This window comes from Sus scrofa, chromosome X, assembly GCF_054392235.1.
Source record: "Sus scrofa isolate SSC_HxYL_T2T_F1_AM1 chromosome X, Sscrofa_HxYL_maternal_Yorkshire_Landrace_v2.0, whole genome shotgun sequence".
Taxonomy (NCBI): Eukaryota; Metazoa; Chordata; class Mammalia; order Artiodactyla; family Suidae; genus Sus; species Sus scrofa.
Window position 1 is genome coordinate 100,547,895 of NC_139401.1, and position 21,601 is coordinate 100,569,495.

The 21,601-nt window shown below is 39.7% G+C and overlaps 1 protein-coding gene across 8 annotated transcripts in view; it reads right to left on the reverse strand.

Moving 5' to 3' along the window:
- The window catches only part of AMMECR1 (AMMECR nuclear protein 1), a 115,262-nt gene that overhangs the window by 22,290 nt on the left and 71,371 nt on the right, over window positions 1-21,601 (reverse strand). For all 8 annotated transcript variants that reach the window (XR_014835523.1, XM_085008158.1, XM_085008160.1 and 5 more), the window contains one exon: window positions 940-1,054. Coding sequence is in view for 7 of the 8 variants with exons in the window: in XM_085008158.1 (XP_084864284.1) it covers window positions 940-1,054 (115 nt within the window). In the remaining variant the exon portion in view is untranslated. The remainder of the gene's footprint in view (window positions 1-939; window positions 1,055-21,601) is intronic.

Genomic DNA, 21,601 nt, shown 5'->3' on the forward strand with positions numbered 1-21,601 from the left:
GCCAGGGATCAAACCCACGTCTTCATGGATACTCGTTGGATTCATTACCACTGAGCCACAAGGGGAAACTCCCCACTGTCTCATTCTTATAGCACTTATTTCTTCATGCTTATATATACTTCTTTTCTCTATTAGACTATAAGCTGTTTATGGCAGGGACCAGATCTTAGCACTTCTGTACATGTGGCACATGCCTTGAATACACTAAGCATTCAGGAAACGTGGGTATGTTTGCATCTAAAATTTCTACTAACTCTGCCAACCACCAAAACTGATCATGGTGAGAACTCCTGAACTTCCTTGACAACCTAACTCCACATACTAAAGAAGAATGCAAATATGATCAATATAGGCTACTCCAGCAACAGCAACGCACAGACATACCTTAGACATAGCCTTCCTTGTCAGTGGGTATAAATGCATAGATTAAAGTAGCCATGAATGAATTAGCATGGTTTGATTCTAGTTACCCAACACCCCAGTTATTATCCACGAGTTGACTTCCCCAACTGGCATATTATCCTAACACTTTAGCTCCTTGCCTCTGCAATGTGTCCTCCAACCACCTAACTGCCTGGTGGCAGTCACACTGGAGTGCACCGGAATAGAAATAAGAGGAGAAATAAATTCCCATCAGTCCTGCTTACTACTTGTTAATAGGTTTTATGAGGTGCTGCGGTGAAGTAGGATAAAAATGAAGAGCAAATTCCGTTTGGGGATTAGAACAACATAGGGCACTTCGTCTTTTAAAAAAAGAAAAGAAAAGAAAAACTCCTTTGCTTGTATTTCATTGATCAGTTGTGAGGTTTATTTATCCATGTTGCTCTCTACCTCCATTACAATAGAGAATGGGCTGAAAGAGTTATTTTCTGGGCTTAATTTTAAACAAATACTCAGGAGTTACCTTCGTTTTTCTTTACAAATTCTCTGCAGTCTTACCTCCCAGTCCAAATAATCACAGACATCTTCGAAGTTAGTGAGCAGAGACACTGAGCAGAACAGCCGCGGCAGCTCGTCCCTTGTCATTGGGGGAAAACGGCTATCTTTAAGGGCACTGTTGAAAACAAAGCAAATATTAAAGCACTCACTAGATCTCGGAGTTCCCAGTTTCAAATGCAGACAATCATTCGAAAAAGGTAAGAGGTTAAAAAAAATCAGTAGGCCAAAGGTGCCACATTCTTCAAATGATTTCAAAGGCGCCAAAGGTTTTTCGAAGTCATTATTTTTGTTCATTCAATAGATTGTGTTTACTGTTTACTAGCCAATCCTGGGACCAACTCAATTGTGAAGAGTGAGTGATCAATTACATTTCCTGTACAGTCATTTCCTAGTATACGTCCCTGTTACGTGTAGACTCTGAGAATGTGTTATTTTACATCTGAGGAGAATAAAAGCCACAGTAGTGGAAACTTGGGGGAAGACGTCTGGATCTAGTGCTGGTGGGGGGGGAAATATATAATATTATATATACGTATATTATATACACATATATGTATATTATATGTGTATATATTATATACACATGTATTATATATATATATATATATATATATGTACATTTCATGTTGTTAAAGGGTCTTACTACTCTGGCCAGTTACCACAGAACAGCACTTAAAGAGTTCAAAAAAAAAGATCAAAATTTTAACTTCTTCAAGCGAAAGAAATCAAAGAAAATGAAAATAATCATGTAAATTACAGACTAAAAATACAAAGATTTCAGGCCCCCTATAAAGGATTATTCAAGATATGACTCAAAAACTGTGAAACTACAGGAAACAGGGGCTAATCTAGGAAATAAAATTATGATTAGGAGACCATTAATCACATCAATGGATGTCTGAGTACATCAGCTCTGATTGGAGCCTGCAATCAAGGGTAGGGTACCACAGTCCCAAACTCTAGAAAAACCCCACTGTAAAGGACAAAAGTGTTAGAAGATCATTAATTTTTCCCACAACCGTAGGATAGACAGAAAACACAAAGACATGCCGACAGACAGATAGACACACACACACGTACACACACACCACTGTGTGCTCCTTGTACTTCTAAAAGAAGTTTTCTTTCCTGGTCAAGAAAGCAAACACACCTCTGATTGCACACCATATTAATGGCACTGCTGGCATTTGTGCCGCCAATCTTCAAATATCCTATATTGTAGAGCCAGGCTTAGAAAATGTTTCCACCGATTAATCTTTAGAGGTTACAAATTTAGAGCCTACAAACTGTTTGGGTCATAACAAAGTTCCATGACCTTTGGAAAGAATTTAATTCCTTTTTCAGTGACTTCTTCATTGCTGGATTTTCTTTTTTTCCATCCTTTCTTTTGCATTGAGAAACTCGCTCTATCGTACAAATATCGCCCTATGTCTGTGAGTATTTTCAATACATTTTGGTGCTCAATCTATCATGCTATACAGGGGAAAATGCTTATAGAAAGACAGAGATGTTATATAGAAAGGATACATGTTTTCCCCATTCAAGGAGCCAAGATGAACCAAGAAAATCAGGAAATCTGTGATAATTTATACTCTGAGAACAACATTTCACTATTTTACAACTTAACAACAAAAATTTTCCTACAGTTTGGCTACTTTTATTTTCCAACTGGCAAATAAAGTTTAAAAAAATATTTTCAAGTTCTCATTCAAAGCCAAGATAAAGACATATATGGTATGTGTATAATGTTCCTCGCCCCCCGCACAGCCCCCCTGACACACACACAGGAGAGAAGCTCTAAAACATAGCCCAGAAAAACCCCACGCATTAAAAACCCAAAGGCCAGTCGCGCTTTCAATTTTCCTTGTAAAAAGAAAAAAAGAGGGAGGAAAAGGCCTTATACATTAGAATAATATAAAATATGATTTTTTAGGGTTATAGATTTTTTTATTGTGGTAAAATATACATCACATAAAATGTACTGTTTTCACCTTTTTTAAATGTACATTTCTGTGGGATGAAATTCATTCACATCATTGTACAACCACCACCACCATCCATCTCCAGCACTTTTTCATCTTGTCCAATGGAAACAGGGCACCTATTAAGCAAGAACTCCCCATTCCTCCCTCCTCCCATCCCCCGGCAAACATGTAATTTAAATACACTTTTATAATTTCAAACAATTATAGTAACACAGTCGCTTGATGTTTTTGAGGTAGAACAGCTTTATTGACATATAATTCACATACCATAAAATTCACCCTTTTAATGTATACAGTTCAATGGTTTTTAGTATATTCAGAATTGCACAATCATTACCACCATTCAATTTGAAAACGTTTCATCACACTAAAAGGAAACCCTATACCTGTTAGGAGTCAGGCCCTATTCTCCCCTTCCCCCAGCTCCTGCCAAGGACTAATCTACTTCCTATCTTTACGGACTGGCCTGCTCTGGACATTTTGTATAAGTGGAATCATACAATACATGGCCCTTTGTGTCTGGCTGCTTTCCCTTGCGATAATGTATTTTGAGGTTTTATCCATGTTGTAGCATGTATCAGTACTTTATCCTTTAAATTTCTTTTTTTCTTTTTGATAAATTTGATGTTACATTTTATAAAAGTGTGTCATCCTTTTAATTGCCCAATAATACTCGATTGTGTGAACTTATCACATGTTGTTATCCATTTACCTGTTGGTAGACATTTGGAGTATTTCTACTTTTTGGGGCTACTATGAATGATGCAGCTGTGAACATTCATGAGTATGAGGAGTTTTTGTGCGGACAATCATGTTTTCATTGCTCTTGGGTAGATACCAAGGAGTGGAATTGCTGGGTCATGTGGTAATTCTATGTTTAACTTTCCGAGGAATCAACAAATAGTTTCCCACGGTGGCTGTACCATTCTACCTTCCCACCAGCAATATACGAGGGTTCCAATTTCCCTACATCCTGGCCCACACTTGTTATTGTCTTCCTTTCTCATTACAGTGAACTGAAGAGGGTTTTTTCAATGAAGAGGGTTTTGTTTTTTTTTGTTTTTGTTTTTGCATCTAGCTCTAGCTTTTACATTAAAACAATATACCTGAAGTTGCCATACATTTACTTTCTCAACATTTTGAGGAAAGTCATCATTTTTATTTCCTAGCAAGCCAATTAAAGGTACATTTTAGCTCAGTGCAATTTAAACTAAGTCAAATGAATGCAATTTCAAGTACCTAAAACAGTTAAATAACTGAGGATCAGGCTAGCAAGCTTTCCTTATGAGATGGGGCCTGTTGCTCAATCATTTGGGGCTTTTAATAAAAAGAAATGTTTCGAGCACAGAGTGAGTGGGAGAATGCTGGCATGGCTAATTAAGATAAAATCACAATCATGCCTCACCATACCAACACTCAAATGAATTAACTTCAAAACTCTGAAATAGTGAAGGTACATTAATCATGATGGAAACAGTCTGATTTTACAGGAACACTCATTCAAATAAGACTTTTAATTCTTGCATTTTTTTCATCAACTCCAAGTTAACTTTTCATTAAATTCATGCGCATAAACAAATTTCAAAAGGCAGGAAGCCCTCAATATCTCTAAATGCAAATTCCTAGGGAAAAGAACTAGCAGTGAAAGCCTAGCAAGGATTTAAGGGATTATTTAAAAAGATGAAAAATGCGGCTGGAGACTGACCTCAGAGCTGCTAGGCTGGGGTGAATGCTGATAAACAGAGGATTCAGCTTCCCTCAGCCCTGCTCTCTTTAGTGCACAGACCATGCGATATGGCCGCTGAGCCTTTACAGAGGATGTGTGCTGTCCAGTCAGAGCAGTGACTTGCTCGAGGTGACCCAGCTTGTTAGTGACACAGGTGGGGCTACAACCCAGATCCTCGGACTCAAGTTCACAATTCTTTCTAGGATCCGTACCTTAGTTGCCACCTTTGACTGGATTATAATTTTTTAAAAATTTTTAAATGAAATGCTCGCCTTACTAGGCAATTCTGACCTCATACCTGCAGTGGCTCTGCCTAAAGAAGATAAATAATAATTTAATAGCATTCATTAGTAGCCAAAGGGTAAACAGAGCTAGACTTCCTGTCTACTGGAAATATGCAAGAGCAAAAAAGGACTTTAAAATATTAATACTGTCCATGGAAAGCATTTTATATCAAAGTCGTGTCTGCCAACTGAAATTCTAGGCAGTCTAAGGGACTGACAAAGAGATCTTATGGTAAATTTGTATGAAGTTCTCTTTGCTACAATAGGAAGCCATTTTCTAATGTTTAAATATTGCTAAGGAAAAAAAAGAAAAACCGCTTATGTACAAAAACCTGCCGGCTGCTCCACATGATGGATGGCTAAGGTTTAAACAACACTTTAATTCACATACCAAATTCAAATATATTCAGTTCAAATTGGCGTCTTCCCAAGAATATATTTCACTTAATTGAGAAGCAGCATTAACATCTGTCAAAGTTAATATCTAATGTTAAATAGCACTTTAATGAAAATGAACATAAAAAAGGGAATGAGGAGTTTAGCTAACAAAGAACCAAAGGGTTTGTGACAGTACCTGGAAACTGGGAGGCAAACAAAACAAAACAGCTAAAAAGAGACAAAGCTTTAGATATTACAAGCCTCATGGTAAACAATGTAGCATGTAGCAGAAAGGATGTGAGGCTAGCTGGGGAGCCGTTCATTCACTTGTTCATTTATTCCATTTATTCCTTCACTTTCCAAAATACTGATGACCCTCGTCAGCTAGCAGTGGAAAGTTACCACACTGAGAAGGGCTTCACATTACAGGCAATCATTTTTTCAGGTCAAGGAAGTAATTAAAACCAAAATTAAATCCCTGAGTGGACAGGTGAAGAAAAGCAAATCGAGCCTACTTTACTCTTAAAATTTAAAAAAAAAAAAAAGTTTTTTTCATGAAGGGTTTCAATCATCTGGAAATTCTACCATTCCTCATCAGAGCTTCTAGAACAAAATGCACATGCGGCATGTGTGAACTCCAGAAACACCGAAGAGTAGGATCCTAAACCCCAATCTGAAAAATTATCCTTAGCCTCTCTGTCACATCAAGCAGCAATTTTAGCTTCCCAAGGGAAAAAAAAAGAGACACAAAACAGAATGCCAAAAAGTGGCTATTCATGAAACCTAAGGGTAGAGAGGAGCAACGAAGGACATGGTCATGGTTAAGGAGGAAGGAAGGGAACCTAATTTTGGTGAGACCTGTGATCCCAAACAGGGAATTTTTAATTGGAAGCCATGTGTAAAGTGTTACTTAATTGGGAGATGGTTTTTCCCTTTTAGAGTCATGAATACAACCTACTTTCTGCTCGATGAACATTAACATGAAAATACATGAACAGTAATGTACTTTTTAATGTGATTTGAGGGGTAATGAACAGAGAATGAAGGAAAGAACTAAGGTATGGAACAAAATAAAGAGAAAGTAGGAAGAAGGAGAAGAAAAAAGGACTATGGACATAAAGGAAGAAAGGAGAGAAAATAAGAAGCAGGAAAAAGAAGTGGGAAGCAAAGTTCAAAAAAGACAGCACACACGCACACACCAACGGGCAAAGAGAGAAAGCAACGAAGGAAGAGTGGGAGGTAAGAGGGAAGGAAAGATGAAGTGTGTTGGGTGCCAGGCGTATGCATATATGTTATCTGGCTCCTATCCTATAGGATTCACTTAGGCTTTAGTGTGTTATCCCTTCCTGCCCTCCGATTACAGTTGTGGAACTGCTCTCATCTTGAATTCTTAAAAGCCTCTACTCTCTGCGACAGCCACAGCTGCCCACCAGGAGGGAAAAATACTCTCGGGGCTGCACGCTGTGATGACCAGAGCAATACTGTCAAGAATCTGCCTCCTAAGTCACAAGATCCTCACCTCTCAATTCGGAGATGAGGCTGTGAATTTGATTTAGCGGAGCAGAACTACAACTGGAAAATACAAGGTACATGAAGAAACAGATGGCTAAACGTTTAGTGTGTGTGGCAGGTATTCCACATTTTCCCCCATGTAATGTTCACATAATGCCTTCCCTGCAGACTTTCTGGATTTATTCTATCCTGTTTTGTGAAATGTACTGCTAGAAACTGGTTTTTGTTTTAATTATTTTTCTGATGAAAATCTTTCAGAATATATTCTACCAGAGTATAAGGAACATAATGTAATTTTCTCTTTATGATTCAGGTTCATCTTTAAGACTCAATATGACTTGGGTCATTCATTACTATACAGTATTACAACAGTGCTCGTAATAGTTTTGGCAATTAAAAAAAAAAATCCGTGGCTATGGAAAACAGATTACAGTATGACTACCGAGAAGTTCCATCTTGGGGTATTTGACTTGGGAAGTTTGAAAACATGAGATTATCTCTACTTTTAAGAGGCTGTAAACACAAAAATAACCTGACATAGCTTTTCAAAGTTTCTGGGGATCTAATCCCTGAGTTCTCTAAGTTAGAATGCTATAAAACTAAACTACCTCTGAAATTGAATTAAATGTAAATTTTATTGCTTTTCTCATAGCATTTAGAAAAACCTCCACAACCCTGAACAAGTATTATTTCCCCAGGATCAACAAAAGCATTTCTCCAAGGTGTAACAACAGTTCCCTACGACTTACTGCCAATAAATATAGCTTGTAAAAATGCAAAATTGAAGTTATCATTAATACGTGAGCCCCATTTCACAGTCCTATAGAACAATGGTCAAGAGCTTGGATTCTGGAGCCAGACATCGCTATATCTGGATCCTGGCTCCATCGCTCACCAGCTGTGTGACATCTGAGCAGGTCTCTTAACCTGTGCCAGCCTCCATTTCCTCAACTCTAAAATGGGGATAGTAACAGTACCTACCTCATGGAGCTACTGTGACAAGTAGACAAAGTAGTAATACTTGCATAAGTACCTTACATACACCAGGTACCCAATAAATAGTGGCTGTCAAAGAACTTTGCTCATGGGTGTATTTGTCAAGTTTATGCCCACAGGGCTGCCTGTATATCATAGTTCTGGGGCAAGGAATGGAGCCCCAGGACTAAGACTGACCCTTCAACCTTGAGAAAATCTAAACAAGTAATCTACTCTAGGAATTTTGTGTGTGTGTCTTTTTGCCATTTCTTGGGCCGCTCCCACGGCATATGGAGGTTCCCAGGCTAGGGGTCGAATCAGAGCTGTAGCCGCTGGCCTACACCACAGCCACAGCAACGTGGGATCCAAGCCGAGTCTTCGGCCTACACCACAGCTCACGGCAACGCCGGATCCTTAACCCACTGAGCAAGGCCAGGGATCGAGAACCCGCAACCTCGTGGTTCCTAGTCGGATTCGTTAACCACTGAGCTGCGACGGGAGCTCCCTACTCTAGGAATTTACTGTGATCATCTAAAGGGGATCATGGCTACCCTTTCAGGTTCTGCTGTCTCATCTTCTTTCATTTTCAAAATATTTATTGAGCACCTGCTATATGCCTTTTATTATGTGAAGAGCCACGAGCATATAAGAATAGTAAGTAGACTACAAAATAATATATGAATATGTGTAAGGACCTTGATGGGAATGCTGAGAGGAATGATTAGACAAGGCTAATGTCTTTTCTGGAAGGATCTGTTTTACACTCTGCTACTGGTTTACTGGTTACCGAGTGACCCAAAATTGCAGGAAAACTTACAGAAATGAAATGTATGCACATTTCCCCCCCGCCCCAGTAAAAATCTTTTACATCAAGCAAGGCTCTACCTCATCAAGAATTGCCATTATTCTGCAGCCATGCATTCATATGTTTCTTTGTAAGTCTTAGTTTTCCTGATTAAGATTTTAAAACATCTCCAGGGCAGGGACTGGCTTTTTACTTCCATACCAAAAAATGTTTACCAAGAGATGTAGTTCCCTGAACTGTGCTCAATTTGTCTTCAGTGGATTTAGATATGTTATTCTCTATCTTACTGGTTATGCTCCAACAAAATCCTTAGGAAACAAAACAAAACAAAACACTCTCTAAGCAGCAGACACAGAATGAGAAATGAGAAGCTCCATGCTTTCCTCATCTAACCCAGTGGTCTCCACACTGTTTTGGCTGAACATTCTTATCAGGAAAAGAAGTCTGGGCACACATCCTCAATATGTGTATTTTTAAGGTACGTACATGTTCTACTGTCATATACAGCTAATATATTCCAATAACAGCACGGACAGACTAAGCTTTCTTGTTCAAAACAGTGGGTATAAATATATATTTCAAATAATGTTCTTGATGATTTCCTTCTTATTCGGGGGCTGACACCTTGTCAGATCAGATTAGATTATCTTCATTTTCCTTGGATGATGTGGCCAAGTTAGGCGGTGACTTGCAGAAGTGACAGCTACCACTACCTTTTTCTTTTCCTTTCCTTGCGCCTGTAATATGACTATTATCATCACTCTGTTGTTCCTTTGCAGGAATTTTCTTAAGCCATTTGTCCATCCTGAGTGGCTTTATCTAGCTGTAGCTAACCTATGCACACTGGCCAAGTGGCTTAAGAAGATTTCGGCAAAGAAACCGCAGGTTGAAGATAATACTAAGAACCATGAATCTACTTCACCGGGCACGTAAACTGAAACATGCGGAGACTTGACTGAAAGAAGGAGTGTGCCACTATCGACTCTTATCAAATCATGGCCCTCACGCTTTCTTCAAGATCCCTCGCTTAGAGCATGTGACAGTGACCCACTGACATAGACCAAACGAGAGCACCAGGGTCAATCTAGACATTAAATGTGAGTGGCGTTTCAGTACCTTCTTACATTTTAGATAAAAAGGTCATCAACAATATTTCCAATCTTTTTTTCCTGCCCTACGATGGATCATCTGGCTGCAACCCTCTTAGGAAACTGCTAATCTAAAGCCCTTAATCAAGTTCCAAGAAACTGGTCTTAAAATACTTAGAACACTGTGAGCCAAAAGAGCTATAAAAACAAAAGAGTCAATATCTTGGAGCACCTACCGTGAGCCAGAAGCTCTACATGTATTATCTTGTTGAGTCCTCCAAACAGCCCCATTTTGTAGATGAGGAAACCGAGGTTCACTGAGTTCACTGAGATTAAACAACTTGCTCAAGGTCATAATAACAAGGAAGGGAGTTCTCATCACCACTCAGCGGAAACGAATCCAACTAGTATCCACGAGGATGTGCGTTCAATCCCTGGCCTCGCTCAGTGGGTTGAGGATCCGGCGTTGCCCTGAGCTGAGGTGGAGGTCACAGACGCAGCTCGGTTCTGGCGTGGCTGTGGCTGTGGTGTAGGTCAGCGGCTACAGCTCCAACTTGACTCCTAGCCTGGGAACCTCCACATGCTGTGGATAAGGCCCTAAAAAGCAAAGCAAAGCAAAACAAACAAACAAAAAAGCCAATGCCAGGTTAAAAAGTTGACGTTTGAACGCTGGGATGCTTGCCTCTTTTTCATTCTCTTTTCACAGTCACACCTCTAGAATGCTAGCAAATCAACTTCAGTATATGCACAATCAGTTCTAAGGAATTTTTTCCCCAATTAACGCTTCTTCTCCTGGGGTTTAACTGGATGCTTTAGGTTATAAGTGTGAGGAGGTTCTACAACTAAGATAAACAGTACTTTTTCAGTGAAAGTATTGGCTTGTTTTTGTTCTCTTCTTTCTCCATTTTGATCTTGGTGATTCAGAGCTGCTGTCACTGAAAAACATCTGTTTTATCTAAATTTAATAAGCCCTATTAGTGGGACACTAAGCCTTCCCTTATTCTGAAGCCTTTCCACAATTTGAAATTTAATCTACTGGAAGTCATAATAGCGTTACCAAAGTACTCGTTTTGGACATATCTAGGCTGGCGGGCCTGTTTCTGATTTTTAACTTTGCTTTTCCAATGTGAATGAATAAGCTTTCTCATACCCACCACAAGAGTCATGCAATTTTTTTCCCTTCCTTCTTTCCATGGTAATCAAATCTATAAAATGAACTCTGTAAACTGCAAAACATATGGTGGCACTCTGACTTCTGTGCCCTGTGAGTGTGGTTCGGTCTTGCCCATGGGTTTACTGTCCTTTCTTAAACTCTTGCCAGTCCTAGGTGGCACAGGTCTGCTGAGAGCTAGCATGCATGCCGGTTCTTATGGTATGGCCTGTCTCTGATTTTCTCGGATGTCACTGACAGGAGACTAAAGGTAACAAAGGAGAAGGCTTAAGTCAGTCTTGAATATGAGGTACGAAATCAACTCGTCAACTCGAAGACAGAGAGAGAGAGGAGGGCTCCAGCACTCCCCATGGCCTCAACTGAGACGTTTTCATCTTGATTGTCCTTCTCTCCTTCCCCTGCCCCACCTTCTGGATGCTTTCCTCTTTTCCCCCCTTTTCTTACTCTACTAAAGTAAGGAAGAAAAAAAATTGTAAAATGTCGCAAGGAGGAGATGAAAGAAAAGAATGGGGGTTGGGGGAGAGATGAGAACATGAAGATAAGACTGTATGCTGCCGCCTCCACCAGGCCAGTGTGCAAGGCAGCTGCCATTGGGTCACGATGACCCATTCCCTTCCGAGCTGGTTTTAATGTTCCAGTTCAGCCTCTGGGGAGTAGAGGGCTGATGATACAGAGAAAGGCACATGAGCCACTGCCTGGTTCTTTCTGGGGTCTTTAGGGTAACCTTGAAAAGTCAAGGGCCTCACCCCCAGCGGCTCAGGGGCTTAACCGCAAAATGCTTATGGAATCAGTATCTTTGACTTGTATACTTTCCAGTGGGCTGGTTCTCTTTAAGGCCTCTGTAACTTTCCTTACATTCATTTAAATGGAACGACCTTAATTTGTATCACTATGTGATGTCTGGGGGGAACGTTTCCTTTAAATCATTCAGATCATCTTTGCTGTATATGATTCTTCATAGAATTTCTAAAGGGTCTTTGCATCTTTTATCCCAAAGGACACTCAAAATAGCCCCATGAAGTCCACAAAGCTCATGCTATATTATATTAAAATCTTAATAGGTGTTCCTCCAAGAACAAGACCCCTCTAGTCACAGAGTCATGAAATGTCAGAGCTACAAGCACTTAGAGACCATCTAGTCCACACCCTTCACTTGACATTTAGGGGAACTAGAGCAGAAAGTGATGTGCCCAAAGTCAAAGAGCTACTGAGGAGTCGAGTCGGGGCTTCTATGCTGCATTCCCTGACTTCCCTTGTCTCCCGCCCGCTCATTTCTCTGTCATTCTTTCACACATTTGGTGACCGACTCTGTCCTAATCCAATAATCCTCCAGAAGGGATGTACGGAGTAGGAAAAAGAAAATGATGCCAAAGGCACCAGGAACAACTAGAAAAATCAAGCAAGGAGCTTCCCAGCATAACGCAACACTGCCTGGCCCCTGGGACTTGTCAGCGTGCTGAAGTCACGCAGAGTCTATAAAGTGAGCAGATAAGGGTGGGGGAGCAGCAGAGCACACACACTGTGAGGGTGGCAAACACAGTCTTCATTACTGGCCTCCTTTGCATTTCTTTTGATTAATTTAATTTTATTGGAGTAAAGTTGACTTACAATGGTGTGTATTCGTTTTAGGTGTACAGTAACATGATACAGTCATGCATATAAATATATCCATTCTTTTTTCCCATATAGGTTCTTACAAACTATTGAGTAGATTTTCTTCTGCTACACAGCAGGTTCTTGTTGCATTTCTAATCCACTCCCTCCTCATCTCTCTTTATTCTTACACACTCCTAGGAGGTGTTGCTCTCTCCTCCTTGTGCTTTCTCCCTTGTTCTTTTCCCCTTGCAGTCCAATCCACCCATTCTCGCCCATCATTTTTCCCTAGCTGCTGAGCTACACAGAAGGATTGCTCAACAGAAAAGTTAAACATTTTTTAAATGGGGTATTTAATTCCCTTTTATCAAACTCTCACATCTAGAGAATCTGTCCCTGTTATAAGTTAGACATTATGTTGTGGTTGCATGTATCTAAATATGTCAAACTATAAGCTGGTCAGGGCAAGATAACTTCAACACCCCCTTTCAAGTAAATAGGACACCACCATGCCTAGATCCAGCATGGGAGAAATATGTGGTTCTTGATGTACTGCTAGAGCCTTCGGACCTTAAGTCAACGTACTTCCATATCTCTTAACCTGGAACAGATTTTACTTTAGTCCTTTCAACGAACAGGCTTTAAATGAGCCTGATCAAGCAGAAATTTTAACAGATATTTTAACTCTTCATCTCTTGTTTGGTTTATATCTTGATAAACCTAATTTTCAAAGGCAAAGAAAAACTTGTATAGTTTCCTTTTCTAATACCATTGAAAAATACTTAACTCTCCTATTGAAAAGGTCCTACTTTGATTTTGTTTCCATGAGACAAGCACATGGGGTAATAAAATATGTTGGAAAAGCTCTGCAATATGCTGCTGAAATAACGGCAATTGCTGATTCTGTACTTCAGTACATATTAGGAAAACCACAATAGATACTAAAAGGAAACAGCATCATTTAGGGATGGAAAAAATGCAATGGATAAAAGCCATGCAATTTAAATTATGGTCATGTGACAATAGCCTTGTCCCCCACAGGAGCAAAACTTGCCATGAATAAGTGGTGGCCCTAATGATTACTGATGGAAGAGAACATCTCTGACCATGAACTAATTAATTCCCCAACTATTTATTGAGTGCTTGCTATGTGCCAAGTACAAGTCTACAATAGGGGCATGGTATGTTCAGTTGCGGTCCTGTGGAGCACCTTGCTTCACAAAACTTTCACTATGGCACAACTGGCATTTACATGAGCCAACTCAGAGCACCTAATGATAAGTACAAGTCTCATAAACTAAGTCACATTTAAGAGATGTAAAAAGAGAGAGGGAGAGAGAGAAAGGAAAAGGCGCTTAAACTCACAGGACCTTACTGCTTTTAACTTTATGGATTCTAGCCTATACACAGAAAATCTACCAGGCTAAGCAAAGCCCTATAGAAACTCAAGTTAAACACTAGGTTTCTGCAGACTCAGAGAGAACAGACTTGTGGTTGCCAAGGGGGAGAAGGTGGGAGTGGGATGGACTGGGAGTTTGGGGTTAGTAGATGCAAACCATTACATCTAGAATGGATAAGCCATGAGGTCCTGCTGTAGCACACAGGGAACTATATCCAATCTCTTAGGATAGACTGCGATGGAAGATAGTATGTGAAAGGGAATGTATATGTATGTATGACTGGGTCACTTTGCTGTATAGCAGAAATTGGCACAACACTGTAAATCAACTGTACTTTAAATTTAAAAAACGATAGGTTTTTGACTATTTATATCTGTGTGTGTATTATATACATAATTTCATTAGGCCATCAGTGACTGTGCCCACTTTTGCTCACCATTGTATACCCAATGCCTAGCATTCAGCAGCTAGTGAGCACACGTTTAATGAGTGAAAGAAAGGATACAGGAAGGTAGTCTTGTATAGTCACGTATTTCATAAACATTTATTGGCAATATAATAAACATTTATTATTTACTTTATTAAACAGTCAACGTTCCCCTACGCTCTAAATATCCTTTTATTCATCGACTTAATTAACTGTCCACTGAAATGTGTTTTCCTCTGCTTAGCATCTATTAAATGCTGTTCATTTAGAAGGTGGTAACTGGTGTTTTGAGTCTCTAGTTAGATTACTGTGCATTCATAGTGCGGCACGGTTTGGCAACATTTTTCTGTCTAAAACTCACGGACTGCTATAAATAGATAATAATCTACTTCCCTGATAGAGTTACGGAGTTGCTTTGATCTCACAGGCCTTTCCCCTGAGGAAAACACAGATGCTTTGCAACCTGGAGAAGCTCAATGGCCTCTTATGTTTGCGGGGTGATTATTACTACTATTCTGCTATAGTTTGGAACATATAGGGACTCATATTCCTCGTCTATTTTTATGCCTTTCACACCTTCTTATAAAGGAACATCTTATGAACTGGATGAATCACAAGTCAGCAAGGGCAGGCACAGAGAAGAGAAGCACAAGATAACAGTCTCTCTAAATGAACACGGGTCTGAAAGAAATGAGACATCAGTTCACAAATTAAAAAAAAAAAAAAAATCCTCCGCCTACTCTTCCGGTTCTCTGTAGGATTTCAGGTGAGTAAGCGTCCAAGGGGGAAAGGGGACTTGTTGAAACTCAACCCTCAGAGGCCATGAGAATGATCTACATGGAGAAGAGCTGACTCTGGAGAAGACGGGTGGACCTCTGGTGCCTCTCGGGCGGGGCTGTCAGAAGGCTCGTCCATTATAAGAGGTTCTGACAACCCGCCGGGCTGATGGGGGTTAAAGCATTAGTATGCACCAGCACACGTTCCCTCAATCACATTAGAATTTAAAATTCCCAGGTCTGCTGTGCCTTTTATGAGAAATAATATTGGTTTAGAATGCTGCTCAGAACCTGCTCCACAAATCTGAGAGACCAGGGTGTAGCACCGCATTTTCCTTTGCTACTGCCATGGCCTCTCCCTCTCCCGTGTAACTAAAAGCCACTTCTTCTTAGACTTTGGTAAACAACGTGAAGGAAACTGAGAGAATATTTTCTGTGGACTTAACTTTCCTGGAAATAATTATCAGTGATGGAAAACAAACTCTTCGTAACAGAATAAAACGTCATTAATTTGAGCTCCACTAATTCAAAATCTGTGCTAATTCAAACAGACCTAGGCTGACAGGAAAAGAAAGGTCTGCTCCGCTAAGCAAATCAACTTTGTAATTAAGGCTGGAAGAGAAGTACAGGATTTGCTGAAAGAGAAACTATTTTCAGAACTTTGGAATTAACCATCTACATGCACTGTAACATCATAATTACACATTTTGTGTGTGTGTGTGTGTGTGTGTGTGTGTGTGTGAAAAAGCAGATCTCTGGACGATTGCTATTTGGCAACAGCCAGCCCTTGTTGAGTTACCTATGCCACTAAAATAAGCAAAACTATTTTTACAAGAAATATTACATTCATTCTTTATTGATCACACTGGACTTCCTGCAATTATTTTGAATTGGGGAGTCTGACTTTCACTTTGGTGTTGCTAGGCTACTCGCCTACAGTCACGGTCACACTCAAAGACCTCTGAGTACAAGCCTTATGGGAGATCACTAATAACTGACTCAGAAATATGGCTCAAGCCTCCTGACTGAGTTCAGTCACTTACTTACTGTCTGACCTGAAGAAGTAAACTTTTAAGACCTTGGGTTATGTCTAGCTGTAAGAAAGGGGGAGAAAGAACAACCACCACAAAAGCTTATGGCCCTTAGATTAGAGACCTACACATCAGAACAAACACAATCGAAGGTGAAGCAACAAAGCCCTTGGGAAACCTAAACAGTCAGTCCTTGTGAAACAAAGAGCAGATGAAAGCCCAACAAAGTAGCATCACTGTCCAAAGGAAGTATTCCTGACGCTGTTACTCCTCACACCTCCACACTGGCTCTCACTTCACTAGCACGGGGCAATCTTCCAGCTCCCTCTGTGAGCATGGCTCACTGCCCGAGAGGCCTAGTTACCCTGTCACAAGTTTAGGTCTGACCCTCTAATTATACTGTAAGCTCCTGGATTCGTACCGGTTTCCCTTAAGACATGCCAAACTTTCTCATCACGGATGGGTACTCTGCTAATTTTGCTTGGTTTGACATGGTAAGACTCCCTCTTGGCATATACAGAATTGTAAATCAGAGCAATACAATTTAAAAAAAATGGCCCCCAAATTTCTAGTTTCTGTAGAAGTCTTGAAATATCAGAGCCACGAAATGTGTTTAAGGAAATTTGGGACACTAAAATTGATAGGTGTCCCACAAAAATACTGAATAAAATAATCATAGGTCAATGTTCCAACAAAAGTGAAACGCTAGCCAGTAAATTTTATAGGGAAAAAATTCTTCGAAATAGTTTTGGACAAGAAAGTCTATACTCTCTCTTAAAATATCGGTCTCTTAATGCAAATCCAAACTACAGTGAGGTACCACCTCACACTGGTCAGAATGGCTGTCATTTAAAAGTCCGAAAATAACAGAGTTCCTGTTGTGGCTCAGTGGGTTAAGAGTCTGACTAGTATCCCTGAGGTTGCAGGTTTGATTCCTGGCCTTACTCAGTGGGTTAAGGATCTGGCATTGCTGTGAGCTGTGGCATAGGTCGCAGATGTGGCTTGGATCTGGTACTGCTGTGGCTGTGGCTGGCAGCTGAAGCTCCAATTCGACCCCCTAGCCTGGGAACTTCCATATGCCACAGGTGCAGCCCTGAAAAGCAAAAAAAAAAAAAAAAAAAAAAAAAAAAGTCTACAAATAACAAATGCTGGAGAGGGTGTAGAGAAAAGGGACCCTTCCTACACTGTTGGTGGGAATGTAAATTGGTGCAGTGGTATAGCCACTATGGAGAACAGTATGGAGGTTCCTTAAAAAACTAAATATAGAACCACCTGGACATGTATCTGGAGAAAACTCTAATTTAAAAAGATCCATGCACCCCAATGGTCACAGCAGCACTATTTACAATAGCCATGACATGAAAATAATCTAAATGTCCAGCAATGGATAAAGACATAGACAGATAGATAGATAGATGAATATCCACACACATCTACAATGGAATATTACTTGGCCATAACAAATAATTAAATAACGCCTTCTCTAACACCATGAACAGACCTAGAGATTATCATACTAAGTGAAGTCAGAAAAGGAAAGACATAGCATATGATATCTCTTATATGTGGAATCTAAAATATGACACAAACAAACTCATCTACGAAATGGAAACATACTCACAGTCAGACCTGTGGTTTCCAAAGGGGAGAAGGGATTGGTGTCGGACGGTTTGGGAGTTTGGGATTAGCAGACACAAACTATTATACACAGGATGGATAAACAACAATGTCCTACTGTACAGCACAAGGAACTATATTCCATATCCTGAGATAAACCAAAATAGAAAAGAATACGAAAAAGTGTGTGTGTGTGTGTGTGTGTGTATAACTAAATCACTTCGCTGTACACCAGAAACTAATACATTTTAAATCAACTATACTTCAATTTAAAAAAATAGGTCTCTTTATCTTCTGGGTTGATCATATGTGTCATCTCTCTATCTTGTTAAACTGAGAGGAACAAGAGGGTCTGCAGTTTCAAAATCATTTACAACTGGACACCATAAACTTGTGATTCTTTTTAAATGAGAATTATACTTTTAAAATTTTGCCTGGTCTAGGCAAATATTTAAGGTGGTCAGCAAACACAAGACACAAGCCAACTGCTGGGCAGAGTGAGACAGCTTAGAGTTGTTCTGATTTGGGTGGGGGGTGGCCCATGGAAGATCATAAAAGGCATAACCCATACCTGGATAAAACTAAGCGTTGATGTTTTTTTTGTTTGTTTTTTTTTTTTTTTTTTTTTTTTTTTTTTTTTTTTTTCCGCTGTGCCCATGGCATGCAGAAGTTCTTGGGCCAGGGATTGACCCCGTGCCACAGCATCAACAATACTGGATCCTCAACCCGCTAGGCCAACAGGGAATTCTGAAGATTAATTTTCTAAGGAAATACTAAGAAACAAATGTAGTTAGTCATGATACAGATTGGATACTTGTCTAAGGTTGTTTCACTAACTTAATGCTAGACTATGACAACACATTAGCACTAAAATAAATGTTTGCCATCTTTTATTTGAAAATGGTTCTTTTAACAATGTGTATGTACTACAGCAACCACCCTGTCTTTTTCACTACATTTCAGGGCTTCTCTTCCTTTCAGAAAATACAGTCATTTGTACCTAAAGAACCACTGAAATCATTTTGTGGCTGTTCATTTTCATTGCACTATATGAACACTGCTCAAAACTCAGTGACCCTGGCTGATACCTGGAAATGTTATTTTCACTGTTAATGGAAACTACTGAAATAGGAGCTGGATTCACTGACTCCAGGAAAACTGCCCCCACCGGCAGCTTTGGAGAGTCTAGGCCAGTCAAGGAAGCCAAAGTGTCACAGGGCACTCCTACACACATCGCAGAGGACCCCTTGGATAGAATTACACCAGTCTTACGAGTTTCAGAGTTAGGACATCAGTCAGCTACAATAGAAAAACAATTCTTCTAAATTGGAATCATATTCACAAAACATCTGGAAAGTTCCCCAAAGGAGAAAAGATTACCCCAAAGTATTGCTAAATAGATGGAAGGGAAGATGCTGACTTTTATCATAATACAAAATTCAGTCATTTTCCATTGTCGTAGACAAATCAACAGATGTGCTGTTTACCTTTAAGGAAGCCTGGAATCTATTTTAATTCAGCCTTGAAACCCAGACAGTCTTAGGTAATAAGTACAGATATTTAAATTCCATAACAACTGTCCAGTGTTTACAAACATTTATTTCTTTATAGATTTCTCATCTACAAAATGTATATTTGGTTAGAAAAGGAATTTTGAGGGTTCAGCTGTACTTTAACAAATGTTACAGCACCTATGTTTTTTCAAGCAAGCGTAGCCTATACAAATTATCTTTTTTTTTAAAGTGGGATTTAAAAAAATTTTTTTTTATTTTTTCCATTGTAGTTGGTTTACAGAGTTCTGTCAATTTTCTACTGTACAGCAAAGTGACCCAGTCACACATACCTATATACATTCTTTTTCTCACATTATCCTCCATTATGCTCCATCATAAGTGACTAGATAGATTATCTTTTATTTTCTAAGTTTTGGTTTGTAGCATAGGCTAAAAGAAAATAATGATAGCAAGGGTCTTGTCTCTCTATTTTCTTTATTATGCCTTTACATGAAATAATGAATAATAATGCCATATAATATAAGAACATATCCTTTTTTTTTTCTTTTTTGGTCTTTTTGCCATTTCTTGGGTCGCTCCTGCGGCATATGGAGGTTCCCAGGTTAGGGGTCGAATCAGAGCTGTAGCCGCTGGCCTACACCACAGCCACAGCAACATGGGATCCGAGCCGTGTCTGCAACCTACACCACAGCTCACAGCAACGCCGGATCCTTAACCCACTGAGCAAGGCCAGGGATCGAACCCGCAACCTCATGGTTCCTAGTCGGATTCGTTAACCACTGAGCCACGACGGGAACTCCAGAACATGTACTTTTTAAAAAGTGAGGGCGATTAAGAAATGCAAACTTCCAGTTGCAAGATAAATGAGTCACGGGAATGAAATGTACGGTGTGGGGAATTTAGTCAGTAATTACATATTAGCTTTGTATGGTGACAGATGGTAACTAGACTTATCATGGTGATCCTTCTGAAATGCACAGAAATATCGAATTACTATGTTGTGCAACAGGAACTAACATACTACTGTAGGCCAACTACACTTCAAAAACAAACTCATGGAAAAGGAGATGAGGTCTGTGGTTACCACAGGTGGAGAGGGAAGAGGCACTGGATGAAGGGAGTCGAAAGGTAACAAACTTCTGGTTTATAAGATAAATAAGGCCCAGGAATGTAATGTACAACATAATAAATATAACTAACACTGCTGTATGTGATATATGGAAGTTGTTACGAGAGTAAATCTTCAGAGTTCTCATCACAAGGAAAAATATTTTTTTCTTTTTCTTTTCTCTTGTATCTAGATGAGATGATGCTCACTAAACTTATTGTGGCAATCATTTCATGATGTATCTAAGTCAAGCCATGATGCTGCACCCCTTAAACTTAAACAGTGCTATGTGTCAATTCTATAAAACTGGAAGGAAAAAAGAAGTGAAAGAAAACAACAATATATTAGATTTGTATACTTCACACCCACTACCATATCCTAAAAAGAAACAACTTTCAAAAAAGTTTTAATTAAAAAATCTTCAGGACTTCCCTGGTGGCCTACCGGCTAAGGATTTGGTGTTGTCACTGCTGTGGTGAGGATTCAGTCCCTGGCCTGGGAACTTCAGCATGCCACGGGCATGGCCAAAGAAGTCTTCAAAGCTCCAATTCAGAAAATTAGATAGCCTAAGATCCAAGTCAAAATTAGTTTGACATTAAAAATAACTCTTCTACCAGCAATGCGTCCAATGTATACCTCTTCCTGTGTTGCCTATTACTTTCAATTGTGCCATCTCCCCATCACATTAGAAGGAATCTTTGGTGCCATTGTCAACTCTTCCCTTTACCTTACTCCCCACATACGATCTCATCTTGTTCTATTACTCCCATGTCTCTGTTATATGTCTCTTTACATCCTTCCTGCTACTCATCTAATTCGTGCCTCTGGCAGCTCTCATTTGGGATATTTAAAATTAGCCTCTGCACAGTTCTGTCTCTCCTCTCTATCCTTTCCATTCTATCCAATGTACAAGCAGCCAGAGTCCTCCCTAATGACCTTATTACTCTGCTGAAAATCTTTCATTGGGGATTCGATGGCTTCAGAAAAAAAAAAAAAAATCCAGTCCCCGTCTATCATTTTCTCTCCCACTGTCCACACTAGAGCTTGAGCTTGAGCTGCCTGGGGTTACTTACTGTTCTCCCCCAAATGACATATTCTCTTCTGCCTCCTTGCATTTGGCTCAGGAAGCTTTTTTGGACACAGAATGCACATCCTCACTTTTGAAATGGAGTCTTAAATGTCCACAGAGGTTTGGCTTACATGAAGGTTCTTCTATAAAACCTTCTCCAGTCTATCCAACCAGAGCTCATTCCTCTTACTTCCAATGGTGTG